This window comes from Scyliorhinus canicula, chromosome 2 (assembly GCF_902713615.1).
Source record: "Scyliorhinus canicula chromosome 2, sScyCan1.1, whole genome shotgun sequence".
Classification (NCBI taxonomy): Eukaryota; Metazoa; Chordata; class Chondrichthyes; order Carcharhiniformes; family Scyliorhinidae; genus Scyliorhinus; species Scyliorhinus canicula.
In genome coordinates, this window is record NC_052147.1 from 20040638 (window position 1) to 20064011 (window position 23374).

A 23374-nucleotide genomic window follows, 5' to 3' on the forward strand; every position below is an offset into this window, starting at 1 on the left:
GTTGAGAGTACATCTAGATGCGCAGACTTCTGATTCCAGCCAGTGCACATTTCAATTATAAAATTGTAGGCACTTACAACCTGGCCTCAGCAAGTCTGTAACTTGGGCTTAGCGATCTTTAAAGGTCTGTAACCATGGCCGAACAGACCCAAACTTCAAAAACAGAATATTGTCCAATTTACTGTGAGAAGAAATGCCTAATTGTTTCACATTCATGTTAATGCAATTTCTTCGTAATATTACACAATACAATTTCAAACCTTTTTAAGGATTAAGGATTCTTTCTCCAGACTTGCGGTGTTGTAATGGTTCTCATTTTCTGTTTTTATTTTTAATTCCATTAGTTTAATTTCCTTTTGATTTGCCTCATAACCATTTTGTTCTGTACAAGTGATACAGGGCTTCTTTACAGTAGTAGTGGATACTGTGGTATGATCTTAAAATAAGTCTTTAGCTTGAAAATTTACAATCCTAAAAGCTTATTATTTGGTATAAATCAATGCTTGCATCCTCTTGTGGTATAATGTATTCCAATAATTTTCAATCTGTGTACACAAACTTTTAACCCAGTCTGTTCACCGTCCACGTAGCAACCATTACAGCAAAATAACCATGTTTATCAGGGAACAGGGGCTGCACGGTAGCATGGTGGTTAGCATAAATGCTTCACAGCTCCAGGGTCCCAGGTTCGATTCCCGGCTGGGTCACTGTCTGTGTGGAGTCTGCACGTCCTCCCCGTGTGTGCGTGGGTTTCCTCCGGGTGCTCCAATTTCCTCCCACAGTCCAAAGATGTGCGGGTTAGGTGGATTGGCCATGCTAAATTGCCCGTAGTGTCCTAATAGTAAGGTTAAGGGGGGGAGTTGTTGGGTTACGGGAATAGGGTGGATACATGGGTTTGAATAGGGTGATCATTGCTCGGCACAACATCGAGGGCCGAAGGGCCTGTTCTGTGCTGTACTGTTCTATGTTCTAGATGTAGGAATTACCAGCGAGGTCAGCATTTATTGCCCACCACTAGTTACCCTTGAGTAGGTGGCAGGGAGCTGCCTTCTCAAACTGTTGCAGTCCATGGGTTAAAAGTACTCCCACAAATGATGTTCGGTTCGGTAAAGAGTTACCAGATTTTGAGCCAGTGGTGACCAAAGGAATGGTAATAAAATCCAAGAATTGGATGGGTTGCAATTTGGAATGGTTGTTCCCCTCCATCTGCGGCCCTTGCCTTTCAATTTGGTAGAGTTTGAGAGTATCGGACCGGGTGATACATGATTCTCAATAAGACGTAGACATTTTAAATATTTCATCTATGTAGAACCTAATCTTGTTTACAAATTCGTGTCTGATTAATTTAAACTCATGATATCGTACCATCTTGGGTGCCTTCCTTAAAACATTTCGGAATACTTTTCCCATTTTGTTGCAGCAAATGAGTGCATAAGCTTCAGCGAGTAATGAAAAGGTAAAACTGAAGATTTTTTACTTTGAAATGAAGGGTAAAACCTTTCCATGACGAGAATGTTTACATTTTAGCCCCCATTAACTTCATCTCCAGTTATCCCCGAGCTACAGTTCTACATTTGGTAACAGAATTTTACACAAGCCAACTACCAAGCAAGCCATAATTTATACCAAGTGATGGATGGTTAAAGTGCTGCACTGAATAGATTTTGTCCCATGCTAACCAGGAATGTAAAGTCTCGCTTTAATTCTTGCAATCGCAACATCAGTTCATATTTTTCTTTCCTTTTCTTTCTTTGCTGCCTCAGCAAAGTAAGCTAATTACATTCACTAAGATAAAGATATTTGCAACCACTTTACTGCCTTATTCTGAAATTCATTGCAATAGTTTCTTGCTCTTTGTTCCAACTTGTCATGATCATTAAATTGTGTGGTCATTTGCCTTTTTGATTTTGCAGTACTTGGTGTAATTCAGTTACATGTGCAGTTTGAAAACTATGTGAGCTAGGTTTGATATGTTCCCCTCATTTTCCTGAATGTACATTAATCTTGCAAGCTCAAGGCTCATTGATTTTTTTCCCCTACCCCCTCCAATTTGCTTTTCTGGAGTACTGCAAAGTGAGCTTATTTGATTTTATCACTGCGTTTACCTGGTTGCATTCACGTGGCACTGTTGCTGAGTCCTATGCAAAATCTCTTTTGTGAATAAATTAATAATTTAATTGAATATAGTGCACAGAAGCAGGTTATTCAGCCCAAACCATCTATGCCAGCATTATTGTTCCACTCGAGCATCCTCCTGTCTTTTGATGCCTAATTTTATCACTTTGACCCACTATTCCCTTCTTCCGGATGAGCTTGTTTAGCCTTCCCTTTCCCTGCTTTTAAATTGAATCTTTCCCATCACTTCCTCTAAAGATATCGAGTATATCATCTTTGTATATATGAATGATCATGTGGAATAGCATGTAATTATAGCATCCAGCCACTACATGGAGTAAGAGCACATCTCACAAGCCACACGGTGGTCCATGTGCTCTTGGAGTGAGTTAGGAGAGGGGGTTGGAGACCGTCGTGTTTTTCAGTAGTCCTGTGTATTGATTGTAATTATTTGATCTAATGCTTTATCGGCAGACTTAAGAATTCACAATTTATAGCGTATTGTAAATAAATTGCCATTGATTGAGTACAAAGTCTGCATGTTCTTTGGAGCAACACTACAACCTTAATAATAATTTAAACAAAGAACATCACACTTCCATCTCCCCCCCCCCCCCCCCCCCCCCCCCCCCACCCCCAAACATTAGTTTAATGTCCTGTTTACCTCCCTTGTTAGTAGATTTATCAAGCCACTGGTCCCAACCAGGTTTAAGTAGAGTTCATCCCAACAGGACAGCTCCTTCTTTCCCTAGAATTGCTGCCAGTCCCCTATGAATCATAACTCTAGTCTCCCACACCACTGTTTCAGCTTTGACTACTATTTAACCTTATACTCTGTTTGCCCCAATTTGCACATGGCTCTAAAGATTATTAACTGTGAGGGCCTGAGTATTTTACTTTGAGCCTAGCTCCTCAAACTCTCAGCAGGACATTATCCTTAATTATACCTGCTTGAACTGCCAGAGCTAGATCTTTTCCCAGCATCCCTACTCTAACTTCCTCTCCACTTTTGAGCAGAAGTTCTTAATTCTGGCATCAAGCAGAAAAATTAACCTTTGCAATTCATAGAATCATAGAGTTTGCAGTGCAGAAGGAGGCCATTTGGCCCATCGAGTCTGCACCGGCCCTTGAAAAGAACACCCTACTTAAACTCTTTTTGGTTGGCAGCCTGTTCATTTCTGCAGAAAGGGAAAACCTCATTCAAAGAATGAGGATATCCATTCCAAAAGTAGTCAACATTTTCAGGCATGGCACTACAATGTGCTGGATTAGCATATTACACCCAATAGAATCAGGGCCCTGCTGATATCATGCAGATAAACCTGATGATGCACTAGCTCTGTAAGACTCGTGCTGAATGAGGCAATTTGAGTGTTATTTGATGTTGACTGGAAGTGGTACTACTGTCTAGATTAACGGGATGCTGCCAGTTAAGGTAAAAACAAATGGCCATCACCAGTGAGATGCTGCCAGTTAGGGTAAAGAAAATGGGCATCACCAGGTTTTTGTTTTGAAGTTATTTTACATTCTTTCTGCGCCTTCTAATCGATTTTGAATGTGATCAGCAGGGATTTTTGCTTCTTGCACAATCAAGATGACAGTTGATGGAAGGAGAAATTAGCACCATGCATTTTTTTAAAAATCCGAAGCAAGTGCTGTAGTTACTGCGACTTGGGACTCTCAGTATACATGTGATTTCTGGGAATTGGTTGCTTGTGCTTCTGTAACCCACATTCATTGCGTTCCTGCTCCAAATCTGGTAAAGAATGAGCGCCTCTTCCTCTATTTTGGAAACGATTAGAATTCTTAAGAGGAATGTCAATATACTTTGAGATGCTGTGGTGACATGTTCCTTTTGCATTTTTAGGCAGAAGAACTTTTTCTGTGGATTCCCAGAAAAATGCTGATGACCGTTGAATCTGCTAAAAATTCTGTACTGGGTGAGTAATGATTTACCAATATAGCTACTTTGTTGTCTGCAATTGCTATGGTTTACTCTTGAAATATTTAATCTTTCTGAAATGCAAAAGGCAGTTTGCACAAAATTTTATTTTTGTCAGGGCCTGGGAAAGAGATCAATTTGCGTTTATCAAGTTGAAGAAGTATGTGTGCGATTCTCCTGATTGGAGACTTAAGTGCTCCCGCTAGTGGGCAAACTAGAGTGATTCACACTGGTGTGAGAAGTGACCCTGAAGTGCCATTCAATGGCATTTAGAATTTTTCTTTTACTCTAAGTCAGGTTTTCAGTGCCATTAAATGGCACACCAGGGTTCTTGCTGGACCTGAGAGGGGTGGGCCCTAATCTCTGCCAGGTCCCATCCCTCAGAGACCAGGCCACTGCTTTTAAAGGCATCCTGGTCTCCGAATGTGGCAGTGCCAAGAGCTTGCAGGTGCTGAGAACAAAGAGATAGCTTCTGCTCCTCTGAATTAATGGATCTCTATCGAGCTATATAACTAAACAATCTTAATCCTCCCTTTGAAACTGCTTGGACCTGTCACATGGAAAGCTTGTAAAAGCCAATAGTCATGGAAATTGAATGTAAACAATGCAGTTCTAAAATTTAGGCTTCGTTGCATACAAACGGGTTAGAAAAAGTTAAAAGGGCAATGAAATTGACTGTGCAAAAACCACTTAAAGGTTTCCACCAGATTAAAAGGAATTATTTTACCTTCATCTCACAGATCTTTGAACTTGGCATACTGACAGACTGTTTAAAGGGTTCTGGGGTACCACTGGGAACACTTTCACTTTATTATCGCAGAACTGTATTTTTGAGATACTGCCAGACAGAGTTTAAATGCTGCAGATGGGAAGAGCAGCCAAATTACGCCCCTTCCAGGAAAGACTCCTGACCTGAGCCCCTCTGGCTCAGCACAAGCCCTCCTGACCCCCACCTCCCATGAAGGACCTGCTGAGGCATCCTGGAGGCATTTGTAGGGAAGGTACTCACCCCCTTGCCATCTGTCGGACTACAAGCTGCTAGGTCCCTGTTTCTCAGGACATGCGTCAATTCATGCTCGTAGGACTCTTGGCTGGGGAAGCTGGCGGATTCCAGGAGGCAGGTGAATAGGGCGTCCTGCCCGCAAGTTGCATCCAAAACAGCTCTGATTAGCTATTTGCATGTTCCCACCGAGGAACATCATAGGGGATGCTGGGGAACTCGGCGGGGCATTCTAGGAAACTTGCAATAGGTTTCATAACCGTTGTGAAAGCAATTTTTGGCCTGATGTCTGGTTCACCAGGCCAACGGGATTCCCTCCGCTGGCGGGCGGTCCCGAGTGTGTTCAGTGTTGTATTTTGCCCTTCAGGTCACTTCCACCACCAAGTTTTTAAAAATAAATTTACAGTACCCAATTCATTTTTCCAATTAAGGGGCAATTTTAGCATGGTCAATCCACCCAGCCTGCACATCTTTGGGTTGTGGGGGCGAAACCCACGCAGACACGGGGAGAATGTGCAAACTTCTCACGGACAGTGACCCAGAGCCGGGATCGAACCTGGGACCCCGGCGCCATGAGGCAGCAGTGCTACTCACTGCGCCACTGCGCTGCCTGTTTCACCACAAAGCTGAACAATAGATGTCCACTCGTCCAACAATGAGTCTATATTGGCCCAGTATCCTCAGTGTCCTGAGCACGTACGGTGCAACCTAAATTAAAGTTCCTCTTTCTTCAATTTGCTTTGTTTAGGAATAAACAACCATTCAAGAGAAGGGAGATGCTATTCTATTTTTCTAGATTTTAAAAATAATTTTGAAAATTAGATGCTGAACCCAAGAAAACAGTGGAGCGTAATTTGCTGTAGGATTGCACCTGCTGACAGTTAGATTCGCTCTCGCCCATTTAATCTTAGCTATATTTTGTGCTGCAAGTTGCTTTAATTGGGTATTTGAGTCCCGAGTGAAGAAGTTAACCAGCCATGTACCTCCTTAATCAATCAGGTCATAGGATTGAGAAATAGCCAGTGCAAGGACTGACAAAGAATTATTATTTTTATTCATTTTTAGGATATGAGCATCACTGGCTTGACCAGCATTTATTTCCCACCTAGTTGCCCTTCAGAGGTGTTGGTGAGCTGCCTTCTTGAACCATTGCAGCCCCCAAGGTGTGTAGGTACACCCACTCTGCTATTGGGGAGTGAGTTCCAGGATTTTGACCTAGCAACAGTGAAGGAATGATTTATATTTCCAAGTTTCTTTGCCATGCAGTGTTTGCAGGTAGTAGGATTCTATCTTCATGCCACTTGTAATCGTCCCATGTTGCCGCGAAATCCGCTGGTGGGGTGCACTGCTGGTAGGAAAATGAATCGAAACGACCGGAGAATTCTGGCCTATGTTTCTATGGATCTGTAGTTTACATAGCACCATCTAGTGGTTGACGTGTCACTGAAGTCCGGGTGCTCCCGTTTCCTTCCACAGTCCGAAGATGTGCAAGTTAGATAGATTCGCCATGCGAAATTGTCCCTTAGTGTCCAAAGATGTGCATGTTATGTGGGGTTACAGGGAAAGGGCAGGGGAGTGGGCCTAGGTCGGGTGCCCTTTCAGAGGGTTGGTGTAGACATGATGGGCCAAATGGCCTCCTTCTGCACTGTAGGGATTTTATTCTAACTAAATTTACATAGCTGTACTGATCGGTGTGTAGTTTTCACTAATTTTACAAATGTGCTTTTCATGAAACCCTACCGAACCTACCCTATGAATTTTAAAATTAATATTTTCCTATAGGTGTGGAGTTGTAGATTAGCTTTCTATCTTCAGTTTCACAATGGCATATCATGTGCCAGTTTCCACTGCAAAATTGAGATTGCTTCCTCCTCCTCTTCTCCCCCCACCCCACCCCCGTACAATGTATCTCAAAGCAGGTTAATTGATGCCGCAGGATGACTAGTATTTGCAATAGAAAGCAAGTATCTTTCTTGTTTAGTCTAATGGGTGCTCTTCTGAGGTTACAACTGTCATGAAATGCAGGCATGCAGATAATATACAGACAGGCAGCTAATGAACACAGAAAACAGCACACGACCAACGAGCAGGCAGGACACTCAGGGGTGGTATCTCACTATAAAAGGCACGAGGCACTCACACGCCGCCTTTTTCCACTGATGAACATCTACAGAGTGAGTCAGGGTGTACTTACAGTATTACACCTCCAGCACGTGGCTAAGAGTAACCACACTTAGGTTAGCAGAGAGTCAAACTCGTAGAACTGTGCTAACTGCTACTGGTTCAATAAATCAGATTGAACTAACTTCAAGGTCTGGAGTATCTTTTGGTTAAAGCTGCATTGAGTTGCAGCCTGTGTTATTCCAGAGTACATAACGCGTCAAGAGCATTTTTGTGATTGAAGATGTATGAGCAGTTTCCTCTGCATCAAAGTTCATTGCCCAGCTGGTTTGATAGAGGGTGTTTGATTTTTTTTTTTTAGTCATCAACTAAAATTGTAATTCACCTGCCCTCACAGATCAACTTTTCTCAGTTTCCAGTGAATTTCTGTGTGGCAGCAGAGACTGAAATTACTCCTTTCCTTTAGAATTATGGCTCCTGATGATTGACCACGGTATTGACAACTATGGAGAAACTTGTGTGCGGGCAGAATGCAAGTGCCCAAGCTAAAAATAAACACAGTGGGCACGGTGGCGCAGTGGGTTAGCACCGCAGCCTCACGGCGCTGAGGTCCCAGGTTCGATCCTGGCTCTGGGTCACTGTCTGTGTTGGGTTTGCACATTCTCTCCGTGTTTGCATGGGTTTCGCCCCCACAACCCAAAACAAAATATGCAAGCTAGGTGGATTGGCCAACTAAATTGCCCCTTAATTGGAAAAAATGAATTGGGTACTCTAAATTTATAAAAAGAACATGGTGTTACAGACCTATGAATTAAAATTTGAAGAGGGCCTTATATATTTATGCATTTCAGGAAGCCTTCATTTGTATGTTCAGTTGACCTCTATTTCACTTGTTTGTAAGGGCACCACACTGTGAGTCCTTCTTCTCAGTCCCCTCCATTTCTCCCTCACCCAATTTTTCTATCTAATGTTAGAACTATGAACCAACAAAACCCTGTCTACACTGTCAGATGAGTTTAAAACCTGGTGGCTGTGCTGCTCAAAACTCGTGCAAAAAAAATAAAGTTCTGTTGGAGTCAAAGTGTATTATACAAACTGTATTGTTTTTTCTTTTGGCGGACTTTGAACTTTCAGAGCAAGGTCCCATCAAAACAACAATCCTCTGAAGAAGAGTTATGCAGACACAAAACACTGTTTGTGACAGCTTGGCACCCTGGCAATGCCACCTTGGTGCCAGCCTGGCACTGCCAAGGTGCCCAGGTGGCATTTCCAACTGCCATGGGCACTGTCAAGGTGATAGTTTGGTGCCAAGCTGGCATTCTATGCATGCGGCAGGGGGCTTTGGAGATAGAGGTGCCATTTTAAAATTTATCACTACACTCGGGAGTTCTGGCGAGCAGAGCTCCCCACTGTACAAAACAGGGCTATGTATGGCCTATGCTGCGTGCTCCCTGTTCAGGCCCCTTGTATACACAGCGGGTTGGGTTGAATAGCCATGTGTTGTCGGCAGTGCGAGCGCCGGGAAACACGTGGCTAAGTGCGCTCACTCGCATTTTGGGAAAATCGAGCCCCCTGTTTTTCGGGGCTTACTTCATTACAAATCTCACTTTTGCTGTCAGACCTGCTGAGTTTTTCCAGCTTTATTTTTGTTCAGAGTTCAGATTTCTGGCATCCGCAGTATTTTTATGTTTAAAACAATTATGTGCTCGCTTTAGTGGGCTGGAGCTTTCAGTTCTGATTTTAAAGTGTTATTTGTTTCATGTTGTATTCTTACCATCAATTATTTGCACAGTCCAACTAGTGAAGACAAACTGCAAACAAATAAAGGATTACTATTGGCTTTGGCCGGAAAGCAGAGGTCTGTGTGCTTAACTGCTGAAACTTCTGTGATAAGGTTGAGTGGAAGTGAAAGGCTGTTAATGGGAATAAGCAGGAAGCATGTTTATTTTTTCTTCCTGGCTACATATTCAATATCATTTTAGGAATATCTCAGTGGAGGTATATCTGCAGACAAACATCCTGGCATTTTAAAATGGCCCTGCCAAATTAATGTCATTACTCAGTGGCTTTTGGGCAGAAACCAGTGCTCAAATTCCTAAATCTGCACCTTGAACATTGCTGCAAAATTAGTTATTTGGCATTTACACACAAACTGTTCTGGGTGAAGTATGGAAACTGTGGTGGGTGGTGGACCGTATGGGCATGGCTTGGGATTCCCCAGTCACTACAATAGAATAGTCCGTTTGAGAAATGAAAACGTAGCTTGCATGGTATTCTACTTTCTTTGGATTTTGTTTTTCTCTTTTAAATTATCTTTAAAAAGTGAGACTTGTAATGAAGTAAGCCCCGATGCATTCAGTAGCCTTAATAATGTAATATTTGTGTTATTCGCAGCTCTGAATTGCCTGTGCAGAAAGCTGGGTAGCTTACAGAGGCAGTAAGCTGGACTTGCTGATAACTAAAGAGGTCAATTAATTATTTCTCATACTGTTGCATTAATACTGGCCTAATATCTGTACCTTCTTTGAAATGCAGGTCCCGTTTACACCCAGGACCGGATACTGCAAGCCATGGGAAATATTACCCTTGCCTTTCACCTGCTTTGTGAACGTTTGAATCCCAATTCCTTCTGGCTGCCCTACATTAAGACATTACCTATGGAGTATCATACCCCTTTGTATTTTGACGAGGAAGAAGTATATTACCTTCAGTCAACACAAGCCATCCACGACGTTTTCAGTCAATATAAAAACACCGCTCGCCAGTACGCTTACTTCTATAAACTCATCCAGGTGAGTTTACTCATTGCAGCAATTTTTTATGGAATTTTGAAGGAGGTCTCTAATTTCAGTATATCAGCAGGCATCATTTGCGTTTCTTTAAAAACACTATCAAATTCAGTCTGGCTTTGAAGGTATTTTAAAAATATTTTGATTAACTACTGATGGCTCTACCTCAGCACTGCTCACATTCCAATGTGCTTTGTTTATGATAAGGGGCTGGTTTAGCACAGGGCTAAATCGCTGGCTTTGAAAGCAAGCCAGCAGCACGGTTCAATTCCCGTACCAGCCTCCCCGAACAGGTGCCGGAATGTGGCGACTGGGGGCTTTTCACAGTAACTTCATTTGAAGCCTACTCGTGACAATAAGTGATTTTCATTTTCACCTCCGAGTGCGCTGTCTTGCATTTTGTATTATCCTGCTGCTAAAGTGGGACTGTTGCATTTCGGTGCTAACGTTTAATTCTTGTAAAATGCGGGCAGCACGATGGCGCAAGTGGTTAGCACGGTTGCCTCATGGCGTCGAGGTCCCAGGTTTGATCCCGGCTCTGGGTCACTGTCCGTGTGGAGTTTGCACATTCTCCTGTCTTTCATTTTCGAGACTTTTTGTGCTGCAACATAGACATGAGAACTTCCATCAGAGAAAGAACGACCTGCAATTATTTATCACGAGCAAAGAGCTAAGAAGCTTTATGCATTTGTAAGTTTAAATATATTGATTAGGACCAGTAGTTAACCTGGTTTGTGTTTTAATCTCTTATCTCCATGGTGAACCAGAGTCAATGTTAGTGTTTTGCCAATTTTTTACTCTTTCTCTACGAAAATCATTTTGAGAATTGCTTTTGGGTGTTCCCACAAGTTTTTCTTGATAATATGTTAATTGATTTTTTAAATAAAAGAAAACAATAAGCAATTAATTGAAAAAGGCAATAGAGAAAAGAAATAAAACGCTAAGAGGTGTAAAGGGGATTATGAAAATAAAGCATGCAAGGGTACGGAAACTAAAACAAAAGGTTTTATAAATATATTCAGCTGGGATATGATGTTGGGGAATGTAGGTGGGACTATAATAGATAATAAGGAAATAGGTGACTTATTACATTAGCACTTCTATTTTCACAGTGGAGGAAGAGACAAACTGCAAGGGAACTTAAAATAAGTCACGGGGAGTGACGTGTAGATTTAATATTTTTTCAAATGTTAATGGAGAAAATAATAGGACTTTGAATAGACAAGTGCCCAGGGCCTGAACGTTTTCACCCAGAGGTATTTACAGAAATAGTTGAGGAAATTGTAGATGCATCAGTCATAAGTTTCTAGTGCACTAGTTATAGAAATTGTGCCTTCAGATTGGTAAATAACAAATGTCACTCTTATTTAAAAGGCGAGGAAGAATCCAGAAAACCAGAGACCTGCCTGTTTAACAACAATTATGGGGCAGTTTCCTGAAATGTATTAATAGAAAAGGGGAGCAGGATAATTTAAAACCTAGGGGTGGTTGCACCTGCCCTTGTATGAATTTCCCTAGGTAAGTTGCATATACTCAGTGTAATGAGCCAGGGCCAATGCCAGAACCAGTGAATTTGACAAAAAAGGTAGAACCCTGTTGTTAATGATATGTTAATTATATTGTTAAGATACACCGGTGAAGAGCATTATTTAATTAAGTACTTTGAACATGTATAAAGAGGGAGAAGCTGGGGCACTGGCAGGAGAAGAGGAGTGCTTTGAGATGAAACAAAGTCATTGAACTTTCAGAAAAGAAAAGCTCTGTCTCTTGATTTTGACGTCACCAACCGGCTTGGATTCAATGAACACTTGAAAGATACTTACAGACGGAGGATGCTTTGGGAAGAATGTTTTCTTTAAGCACATGAGGAAAAGGACAGGAAATTGCCTCGTGTATTCTTTTCCTGAGTGCTTTTGCTTGTTGAAGTTGAAAATGGGAGGCTCCTATAAGCAAATGAAGAGGAAAATGCATGACCATGAAGTGTGGAGAAATTAGTAGAGCTGCCCTCAGACAGATCACCACTATGTAAATAGCAACCGAGTAAATGCGAACTTGGACATGTATAAGCTGACAAAAAAGACATGGCATGGATTTTTTTTTTTTTTTAAATAATTTTTATTGAAATTTTTACAAAATAAAATACAAAATACAAAATATAAACATCTTAGCTCTATTAACATACAACCACAGTACCACCCCATGAACAATACCCCCCAGCTTCAATAGCATCTTCAAACAAAAAGAAAAAACAACAACAAAGAACAGAAAAAGAAAAAAAGAAAAAAAAACCAAACAAGAGGTAGATAGCACCCTCCACAAACCCATGTGCACAGTTCTCCCTCCCCCCAATCCTTCCCCCCCCCCCCCCGGGCTGCTGCTGCTGTCGGCCTATTTCCCTACCGTTCCGCCAGGAAGTCCAGAAACGGCTGCCACCGCCTGAAAACCCCTTGTACTGATCCCCTCAGGCAAATTTCACCCTCTCCAATCTAATGAACCCCGCCATATCCGAGATCCAGGCCTCCACGCTTGGGGGCCTCGCATCCTTCCATTGGAGCAAGATCCTCCGCCGGGCTACTAGGGACGCAAAGGCCAGGACCCCGGCCTCTATCGCCTCCTGCACTCCCGGCTCCACTGCCACCCCAAAAATTGCGAGTCCCCAGCCTGGCTCGACCCTGGATCCCACCACCCTCGACACCGTCTTTGCTACCCCCTTCCAAAACTGCCCCAACGCTGGGCATGCCCAGAACATATGGGCGTGGTTCGCTGGGCTCCCCGAGCACCTAGCACACCTGTCCTCGCCCCCGAAAAACCTACTCATCCTTGTCCCCGTCATGTGGGCCCTATGCAGCACCTTGAACTGTATGAGGCTAAGCCTCGCACAGGAAGAGGAGGAATTCACTCTCTCCAGGGCATCCGCCCATGTCCCCTCCTCAATCTCCTCACCCAGCTCCTCTTCCCATTTACCCTTCAGTTCCTCCACCGAGGCCTCATCTACCTCCTGCATCACCCGGTATATGTCCGAGATCCTCCCTCCCTCCAACCCACACCCCCGAGAGCACCCTATCCCGCAAACCCCGTGGGGGCAGCAAGGGGAACCCCTCCACCTGCTGCCTGGCAAACGCCCTCACCTGGATGTACCTAAACATGTTCCCCGGGGGGAGCCCAAACTTCCCCTCTAACTCCCCCAAGCTCGCGAACCTCCCCTCCACAAACAGGTCCCTCAACCTCCTAACCCCTGCCCTGTGCCAGCCCCGGAATCCGCCATCAATGCTCCCTGGGACGAACCGATGGTTCCCCCGTATCGGGGCCTCCATCGAGCCCCCCATTTCTCCTCTGTGCCGTCTCCATTGCCCCCAAATTTTGAGGGTAGCTGCCACCACCGGGCTCGTGGTATACCTCGTTGGAGGGAGCAGCAACGGCGCCGTTACCAGCTCCTCCAGGCTCGTGCCCACACATGACGCCGCCTCCATCCTTTTCCATGCTGCCCCTTCCTCGTCCATTACCCACTTACGCACCATCGCTGCATTGGCAGCCCAATAGTACCCACAGAGGTTGGGCAACGCCAGCCCCCCCCCCCCCCCTATCCCTGCCTCGTTCCAGGAACACTCTTCGAACCCTTGGAGTCCCATGCGCCCACACAAATCCCGTGATACTGCTGTTGACCCTCCTGAAAAAGGCCTTCGGGATAAAGATGGGGAGGCACTGGAACAAGAACGAAAACCTCGGTAGCACCGTCATCTTGACGGACTGCACCCTCCCCACCAGTGACAACGGTAACATATCCCATCTCTTAAACTCCTCCTCCATCTGCTCCACCAATCTTGTACGGTTGAGCTTGTGCAGGGCCCCCCAGCTCCCCGCCACCTGGACCCCTAGGTACCTGAAACTCTTCCCTGCCTGCTTCAATGGGAGCCTACCAATCTCCTCCCCTTGATCCCCCGGGTGCACCACAAACACCTCGCTCTTGCCCAGGTTCAGCTTATACCCAAGAAACCCCCGAGTTCCCCAAGGATCCTCATCACCTCCGGCATCCCCCCCACCGGGTCCGCCACATACAGCAACAGGTCGTCCGCGTATAGTGACACTCTATGCTCCTCCACACCCCGCACCAGGCCCCTCCAGTTCCCTGACTCCCTCAGTGCCATGGCCAGGGGCTCAATCACCAACGCGAAGAGCAAGGGGGACAGGGGGCACCCCTGTCTCGTCCCCCGATGCAACCGAAAGTACTCCGACCTCCTCCTGTTCGTGGCTACACTTGCCATCGGGGCCTCGTAGAGCAGCCTCACCCACCGAATAAACCCCTCCCTAAACCCAAACCTCTCCAACACTTACCACAAGTACTCCCACTCCACCCTATCGAAGGCCTTCTCCGCGTCCAACGCCACCACTATCTCCGCCTCCCTTCCACCGCTGGCGTCATAATGACGTTGAGGAGTCTTCGCACATTTGTGTTCAGCTGCCTTCCCTTCACAAACTCCGTCTGGTCCTCGTGTATGACCCCCGGCACACAATCCTCTATTCTAGTGGCCAGGATCTTTGCCAGCAGCTTAGCATCGGCGTTCAGCAGCGAAATCGGCCTATATGATCCACACTGCAGAGGGTCCTTGTCCCGCTTCAGGATCAAGGAAATCAGCGCCCGTGACATAGTTGGGGGCAAAGCCCCCCTCGCCCTTGCCTCGTTAAAGGTCCGGACCAACAGGGGGCCCAACAGGCCCAAATACTTTTTATAGAATTCCGCCGGAAACCCGTCCGGCCCCGGCGCCTTCCCCGACTGCATGCTCCCTATCCCTTTGACAACCTCCTCCAACTCGATCGGCGCCCCTAGTCCCCCCACCTGCTCCTTTTCCACCCTTGGGAATCACAACTTGTCCAAGAAGCGCCCCATTCCACCCTCCTCCACCGGGGACTCAGACCGGTACAGTTCCCCATAAAAGTCCCTGAAGACCCCATTGACCTCTACCCCCCTCCGCACCACCTTCCCAGCACTATCCCTCACTCCCCCAATCTCCCTGGCCGTGTCTCGCTTCCGGAGCTGGTGCGCCAGCATCCTGCTCGCCTTCTCCCCGTATTCATACACCGCCCCCTGTGCTTTCCTCCACTGGGCTTCCGCCTTTCTGGTCGTCAGTGGGTCAAATCTGGCCTGGAGGCTACGCCTCTTCCCCAGCAATCCCTCCTCTGGGGAATCCGCATATCTCCTACCCACCTGCACCATCTCCCCTATCAGTCTTTCCCTTTCCCTCTGCTCCCCCCTCTCCCTATGGGTTCGGATGGAGATCAATTCCCCCCTCATCACCGCCTTCAATGCCTCCCAGACCGTCCCCACCCGAACCTCCCCGTTATCATTGGCCTCGAGGTATCTCTCAATACACCCCCGGACCCTCCCGGCCACCTCCTCCTCTGCCAGCAGCCCCACCTCCATGCGCCAGAACGGACGTTGGTCCCTCTCCTCAACCAGCCCGAGGTCCATCCAGTGCGGGGCATGATCCGAAATGGCGATGGCGGAGTATTCCACTTCCTCCACCCTCGACACCAGCCCCCTGCTCAGGACAAAAAAGTCAATCCTCGAGTAGGCCTTATGTATATGGGAAAAAAACGAGTATTCCCTGGCCCTTGGCCTCGCAAACCTCCAAGGGTCCACCCCCCCCCATCTGGTCCATAAATCCCCTCAGCACCTTAGCCGCTGCCGACCTCCTACCCGTCCGGGACTTGGATCGATCCAATGGGGGATCCAGCACAGTGTTAAAGTCTCCCCCCATGATCAGGCCCCCCCACCTCCAGGTCTGGAATGCGGCCCAGCATACGCCACATGAACCCCGCATCATCCCAATTTGGGGCATAGACATTCACCAACACTACCCGCTCCCCCTGCAGCTTGCCACTCACCATCACGTACCTCCTGCCACTGTCAGCCACCACCTTCAACGCCTCAAATGACACCTTCTTCCCCACCAGGTTCGCCACCCCCTTACTCCTCTTGTCCAGCCCTGAGTGGAATACCTGGCCCACCCACCCCTTTCTCAGCCGGACCTGGTCCACCACTCTCAGGTGTGTCTCCTGGAGCATGGCCACATCCGCCTTCAGGTGCGCAACAACTCGGGCCCTTTTGACCGGCCCATTCAGCCCCCTCACATTCCAGGTTATCAGCCGGATCCGAGGGCTCCCTGCCCCCTTCCCCTGCCGATTAGCCATACCCCCTCCCTTGCCCACCCTCGGCCAGTGTCCCACACTCTGCCAGTTTCCCACGGCGGTACCTCCTCCCCTCCAGCACCCCCTGCGTCTTCCAGCTCCTTCCTGACCGTTCCAGCAGCAACCCGGTAACACCCCCCCCCCCCCTTCAGGCTAGGACCCCTCCTAGCCGCGCCCACCCCTCTACAGCACTCCCGTGAGCTAGCTATCTTCTGCTGACCCCGGTGGCTCCCGCCCTACTTTCGGCTCCTCCCAACGTGGGACTGCCCCTCCTCCATAGTGCCCATCAACCAGTCCACCCTCCCCTGCTCCTGCGCGGGAAAAGAAAACCCCGCCCCCTCCCTCTCCCAGCGCGGGGACCCCGCAGAAAACTTGCGCTTTCGCCCTGCCGGGCCCCGCCTCCTCCAGGGCCACTCCCATTGTCAGTCCCCCCCACCAGCTCCCCGAACACCCCGTTTACCCCTCAGTCCAAACCCGTCCACCCAACTCCTGCTTGAAAACCCATAAAGAAACACCCGTACGACATCGCCCCGGCCACCCCACATCTTACCCCAAACCCCGCAAATACACATACAGTATAAATAAATACAGTATTCTACAGCATCCCCCACCAGGGGGACCCTCAGTTTGTGTCCAGTTTCTCGGCTTGCATGAAGGCCCACGCCTCCTCCGGGGACTCAAAATAGAGGTGTTGATCCTTGTAGGTGACCCACAGACGCGCCGGCTGCAGCATTCCAAACTTCACCTTCCGTCTGTGGAGCACCGCCTTCGTCCGGTTAAACCCGGCCCTCCGCCTCGCCACCTCCGCACTCCAGTCCTGGAAGATCCGCACCTCCGTGTTCTCCCATTTGCTGCTCCGCTCCTTCTTGGCCCACCGGAGCACACACTCACGATCCACGAACCGGTGGAACCTCACCAACACCACCCGCGACGGCTCGTTCGGCTTGGGCCTCCTAGCCAAAATTCTGTGGGCCTCCTCCAACTCCAGGGGCCCCTGGAAGGACCCAGCCCCCATCAGCGAGTTCAACATCGTCACCACATAGGCCGCTAGGTCCGACCCCTCCAGCCCCTCCGTGAGGCCCAGGATCCGTAAATTCTTCCTCCTTGACCGGTTGTCCAACTCCTCGAACCGCTCCTGCCATTTTTTATGGAGTGCCTCGTGCACCTCCACCTTCCCCGCCACGACCTCGTCCTCCCTCTCGGCGGCCTGCTGCTGCAGCTCCCGGATCGCAGCCCCCTGGGCTGTCTGGGTCTCCATCAGTTCCCTGTTGGTTACCTTGATGGACTCCAGCAGCTCCACTTTCAAATCCTGAAAACAGCGCAGCAGCGTCGTCTGCTGCTCCTGGACCCACTTCTTCAGCTCCTCTCAACTTTCGCCGGCCGCCATTTTGTTTTCTGGGTCCCGATTTTTTCCAAGAGTTTCTCCCGATTTCCTCCCTGCTCCGCTCCTGGTCTGCACCATGGGACCTCTGGGGCGACTCCTGGCCACTTCTCCCGTCGGGATTCGCCTCCTCAGCTCCGTTGGGGGCCTTTAAAAAAAGCCCCGCAGTCCGTCTATTTTGGGAGCCTCCGAACGTGTGGCTCAGCTGTTCATTGCCGCTACGGGAAGTCCCTGGCATGGATTTATGAAGGGCAGTCTTACTGAATATTGATGTGGAGATGCCGGCGTTGGACTGGGGTGAGCACAGGAAGAAGTCTTACAACACCAGGTTAAAGTCCAACAGGTTTGTTTTGAATCACTAGCTTTCGGAGCACAGCACCTTCATCAGGTGAATGAACAGGTGGGTTCCAGAAACATATATATATTATATAGACAAAGTCAAAGACGCAAGCCGATACTTTGAATGCGAGTCTTTGCAGGTAATAAAGTCTTTACAGGTCCAGATGGAGCAATTGGAGAGAGGGAAAATCACAGGGTAAAGAGGTGTGAATTGTCTCAAGCCAGGACAGTGGTAGGGTTACGCATGCCCAGTCCACATGGTGGTGGGGGTTGGGGGAGGGGGGTGAATATAGTGTAACATTAATCCAAGGTACCATCATTACACGTGAGAACACCACCCACCAGGTAGGTGATACATATTCATGTGACTCGGCCAACGTTGCCTACCTCGTATGCTGCAGGAAAGGATGTCCCGAAGCATGGTTCATTGGTGAGACCATGCAGACGCTGCGACAACGGATGAACAGACATCGCGCGAAAATCGGCAGGCAGGAATGTTCCCTTCCAGTCGGGGAACACTTCAGCAGTCAAGGGCATTCAGCCTCTGATCTTCTGGTAAGTGTTCTCCAAGGCGGCCTTCAGGACGCTCGACAATGCAGAATTGCCGAGCAGAAACCTATAGCCAAGTTCCGCACATATGAGTGCAGCCTCATCCGGGACCTTGTATTCATGTTGCACTACATTCACCCCCCACCATCTGACCTGGGCTTGCGTAATCCTACCAACTGTCCTGGCTTGAGACAATTCACACCTCTTTAACCTGTGATTTAGCCTCTCTCCAGTTGCTCCGTCTGGACCTGTAAAGTCTTAATTACCTGCAAAGACTCGCATTCAAAGTATCGTCTTGCATCTTTGACTTTGTCTATATATCGTTTCTGGAACCCACCTCTTCATTCAACTGAGGAAGGAGTAGTGCTCCGAAAGCTAGTGATTCAAAACAAACATGTTTGACTTTAACCTGGTATCGTAAGACTTCTTACTGTGCTCAATGGATATTGAGACGGTTACTAGTATGGTGGATAGGGGAATGTCCATGGATGTTCTCCAAATGGACATGCAGAAAACATTTGATCAGATTCTGCATAAGATTATTAGCAAACATGTGAGTGCATGGAATGGAGATAGTGCCATATGAGAGCAACTGGAGCAGAGGTTAGAGACAGTGTGTGTATAAAGGGCACATTATCAGATTGACAGGATGTGGTAAGTGGTGTCCCCACTTAGATTAACCGGGCTTCAGCTTCTCATTATGTATTTTATTGACTTGAATGAAGGAAGTATTCAGATGACACTAAGTTAGAAAAAAGCAGCAAGTTATGTAGATGGGAGCAGGATGTTATAGACTTAAATTTGAATATAAAACTATAAACCATAGGGATAGAGATGGACCAAGTGAATGAACAAAGTTCTGGCAGATGGGCATCAGTGTGAGGTTACATACTGTGGTTCTGAGAAAGACAAATCAGAATATTTTCTGAATGACCGAGATTAGGAACTATAAAGGAGCAAAAAAAAATGACAGTCCGTGTACATTAATGACTAAGTTAGTACCCTGGTAACAAATCAAAGACTTCTGTGATGTTGGTCTTTATCTCCCATGGGGTTGGAATACTAAGTGGTGCTTCAGTTGTACAAACCATCCTCTGAACCCATTGTACCTACTTTTGGGTACTGATTTCTGAAAGATCTCTCCGCTTTGGAAGTGGGACTGTTCAAATTATCTGTTATTATATCCTGGTTTAAAGTGCTAAATTATAAGAGCGGATATAATGGGCAGCATGGTAGCACAAGTGGCTAGCACTGTGGCTTTACAGCGCCAGGGTCCCAGGTTCGATTTCCCGCTGGGTCACTGTCTGTGCGGAGTCTGCACGTTCTCCCCGTGTCTGCGTGGCTTCCCTCCCACAGTCCAAAGATGTGCAGGTTAGGTAGATTGGCCATGATAAATTGCCTTTGGTGACCAAAAAGGTTAGGAGGGGTTATTGGGTTACGGAATAGGGTGGAAGTGAGGGCTTAAGTGGGTCGGTGCAGACTCGATGGGCCGAATCGCTGCCTTCTGCACTGTATGTTCTATGATTGCATAAACCTGGCTTGTAACTCCTTATGTTTAAGAGGTTGTAGGGTAAACAAATTGAGATTTTAAAATGATACAGGAATTTAATAGAATAAATACAGACAAAGCTATTTTGGTGGAACCCAAAAGAGTGCATAATCTTCAATTACAGCTCGACAAGTTGGGATTGAAATAAGGAGACACTTTTTTTCCTAAGTGAAAGGCAGTGGAAATCTGGAACTTCTTTTTTGTCTGGAAGGCTAAGTCGACCGGGTCAATTGAATTTTTAAGAGCTTGATTGATAAGTAAGGGTATTGATGAATAAACTGACTAAATGGAGTTGAATTACAAGTCATGCTTGATTTAATTAATTTGTAGAACCGGTTCAAGAGGTTGAATAGCTGCTTTTGTTCCTACTGTTCTGTTGGAAAGCATTTGATCTATTTGTATGTTTTATGTTCCTCTGTTTATAAAGATAGTCAGGTTTGTAAATGAGAAGGCTGTGTGGCTTTCCCCAAGCGATAGAACTGCTGAAGGGCAGTTGGTTATTTTGTCAAATAAGATATGGGAAGTGTGTGTTCTTTATTTTGTAGAATTGCACAAAGTTAAGTCACACTGATTGAGTTAAGTGTACATGATATTAAATGCAGTTCATGTATTTACTTTACTGTGAAATTCAACAACTTATTCATTTGTGGCAAACTTGACTTTCTCTATCCGTCTTCGAAGAAATTGAAGATGTACATGTACGAAAGACATCAAAATCTGGTTCAGGTCACAAAGGGATACTATTTCCATGCAATTACAGGAGATGCTGACAGTGCTGAGTCTGTAGAAGTACTTCCAAAGATTATAGACATAATCGGTCATGCAACTCGCAAAACAATGGCAAATGTAATATTTCACTCAATGTGATGTGTGGAAAGACTTCATGTGTAGCTACTATGTAATTGTTACAGTATGTTCTATATTTAGATGTATTATTTAGTTGTTAATTGTAGATAAAGTGGTTCATTATTCGACAACATGTTCTGTTTCATCAGACGTTTAAAGTAGTGGCCTTGCTTTGACCATGTTCAATAGAATTTATTGGGGAAGCCATAACCACACACAACAGTTGACGTCAAATGAGATAGATATCTGGTATTTTTACATTTTGTTTTTCAGGACTCAAGGGATTCATTGGCCTGCCTCCATTTCTGCCTTCAGTGCTTGCACGTATTTCAGTATATAATACAATTACAGTTGTAATTTCCAGCAAGCCAACAGTGAAATCACCTGAATCCCATATTATCTAATTCAATTAACCAGTTTGTGTATCATTATGGACTTTGCAAGGCCAATTAATGAAGTAATAATGGAGTCAAATGCTAGAAGTGCTCTGCATAATAATGTATAAGGTAAGCAGCTGAAGGCAGGCGTGGAGGGAGGTCATATAAAAACTGAAATCCTTATGGTGTTTTTACAATGATAAAATACTGTTTGTGTACATGTATGCCTCTACTTGTATAAAGGAGGTGAATTACATGCTTATAGCGATGCCCAATATCTGATGTTTCACAGTTCCTTAGAACAGCCGTAATAGGCACAGAACTGCCTCTTGTGGCCCTCTCAACAGGGTCAACAAGAACCAGGTCAAAAGGAAGATTCGAGCTTGGAGACTGCTGCTATGCCTCTCACCTAGCATCATGTGCATGCTATGAAAAATATTGTTTTGGCTCCATTGAGTTAGAAATTTGTAAATTCAAGTCTCAGTCCAGGAAATCTAGAATGACATTTCTATGCTGAACTGATGGAATGCTGTATTTTTGGAGGTACCAATCTGCATATTCGGGTGGACATAAAAATCCAAATCACTGCTGGCAGACATGTAAGAATTCTTCCCAATGTCTTGACCAAAAGTTGCAGTCTCCTCCCTCGATAAGCCAGCAAAAAATAGATTAACTGATCTTTCATCTCATTTGCCATTTGTGGGTCTTGATGCACACAAATCTAGGCCAAACTTCTCCCATATAACTGTGACCCCACTTCAAAAGCAATTCAGTGGTTGTAAAGCACTTTGGTCATTCTGGGAGCATGGTGAGGCCCTCAATTATAGTTCTTTCAGAATCCCCCTGTGTTATGGGCCAGGGTTTAACATTTTGTACCCTGTTTGTATGCCTAGAAGCCTAAAAGCTTTGGACTGCATTGTTTATATTCAATTTCACAGACTATTGACTTTTGCAATCTTTCTGATTGACAGGTCCAGGCAGTTTCAAAGGGAGGATTAAGTTTATTTATATAGTTTTGCAGGGATCCATTAAGAAGCAGCTGTTTTTCTAAGTGCAGCTTTTTTTTTGTTTGCAGCATCTACAAGCTCTTGGCACTGCAAAGGGGCATGGCCTGAGGGGGGGGGGGGGGTGGGCGGGAGGGAAAGAGGAGGCTGAAACAGCATTCTCAGCCCTTTAAAAGCGGCGAACAGGGCCTGCCGGTTAGAGCGGCACAGTGGCTTGAACTGTTGCCTCAGTTCCAGGGACCCAGGTTCAATTCTGGCCTCGGGTGACTGTCTGTGTGGAGTTTGCACTGTCTCCCCGTGTCTGCTTGGGTTTCCTCCAGGTGCTCCGGTATCCCCCCACAATCCAAAGAGGTGCCGGTTAGGTGGATTGGCCATAATAAATTGCCCTATTGTACAAAGGGTTAGTTGGGGTTACGGGGATAGGGTGGAGGCATGGGCTTAAGTAGGGTGCTCTTTCCAAGGGCTGGTGCAGACTTGAAGGGCTGAATACCCTCCTTCTGCACTGTAAATTCCAAGAAGAGATTAGATCCCACCCCTCTCGGGTCCAGCAACAACCCTGGTGTGCTGTCGCTCCTCCCGCCAGCAGGTATCACTCCAGTTTTCAGGTTTTGTTTTAAAAAACAGTGCAAATTCACTTTGTTTTAAAACCCAGTTCCTCCTTTCGGCAGGGGCACCGACTTCATGTAACATAGTTCCATCTCACAACCGAATGGTGCTTTATGTATTTACATGGTACTTTATTTAAAATAATGCATTACCTCTCTTCAAACAGTGAGCAAAAATTGTTCAATCCAATTCACCTATGTGATCCTGTGTTGCACTTTATTTCTTGGAGAGTGAAAGGCCAGCCTGAACTCATAATTGCATCTGTTTAAACGAATTAGCTGAGGAAAACATAGAAAGTATCCTCATAATTGACCTGAGCAGTCACACGAGTATAACCTCTGGTTGACTTGCAATAGGCATTGTAATTAAGCTTTGTGACCTTAAATGGTTGCACACATCAGAAGTCTAGAATAATTCTATTTGTGTTGTATGATATAGTGCCCCTCTCTTTATAAATTATATATTCTGACCTACCATGAGTAATGCAGTGGAGATCTTCCTCAAATCTATAATATGCCAATTCCGTTATCATAGAATCATAGAATTTACAGTGCAGAAGGAGGCCATTCA

At 46.2% G+C, this 23374-nt stretch overlaps 1 protein-coding gene across 2 annotated transcripts in view; it reads left to right on the top strand.

Moving 5' to 3' along the window:
• setd3 (SET domain containing 3, actin histidine methyltransferase) overlaps window positions 1–23374 on the top strand; it is a 158324-nt gene that overhangs the window by 50651 nt on the left and 84299 nt on the right. For both annotated transcript variants that reach the window (XM_038774669.1, XM_038774660.1), the window contains 2 exons: window positions 3983–4055; window positions 9714–9970. In XM_038774669.1, coding sequence (XP_038630597.1) covers window positions 3983–4055; window positions 9714–9970 — 330 coding nt within the window. The remainder of the gene's footprint in view (window positions 1–3982; window positions 4056–9713; window positions 9971–23374) is intronic.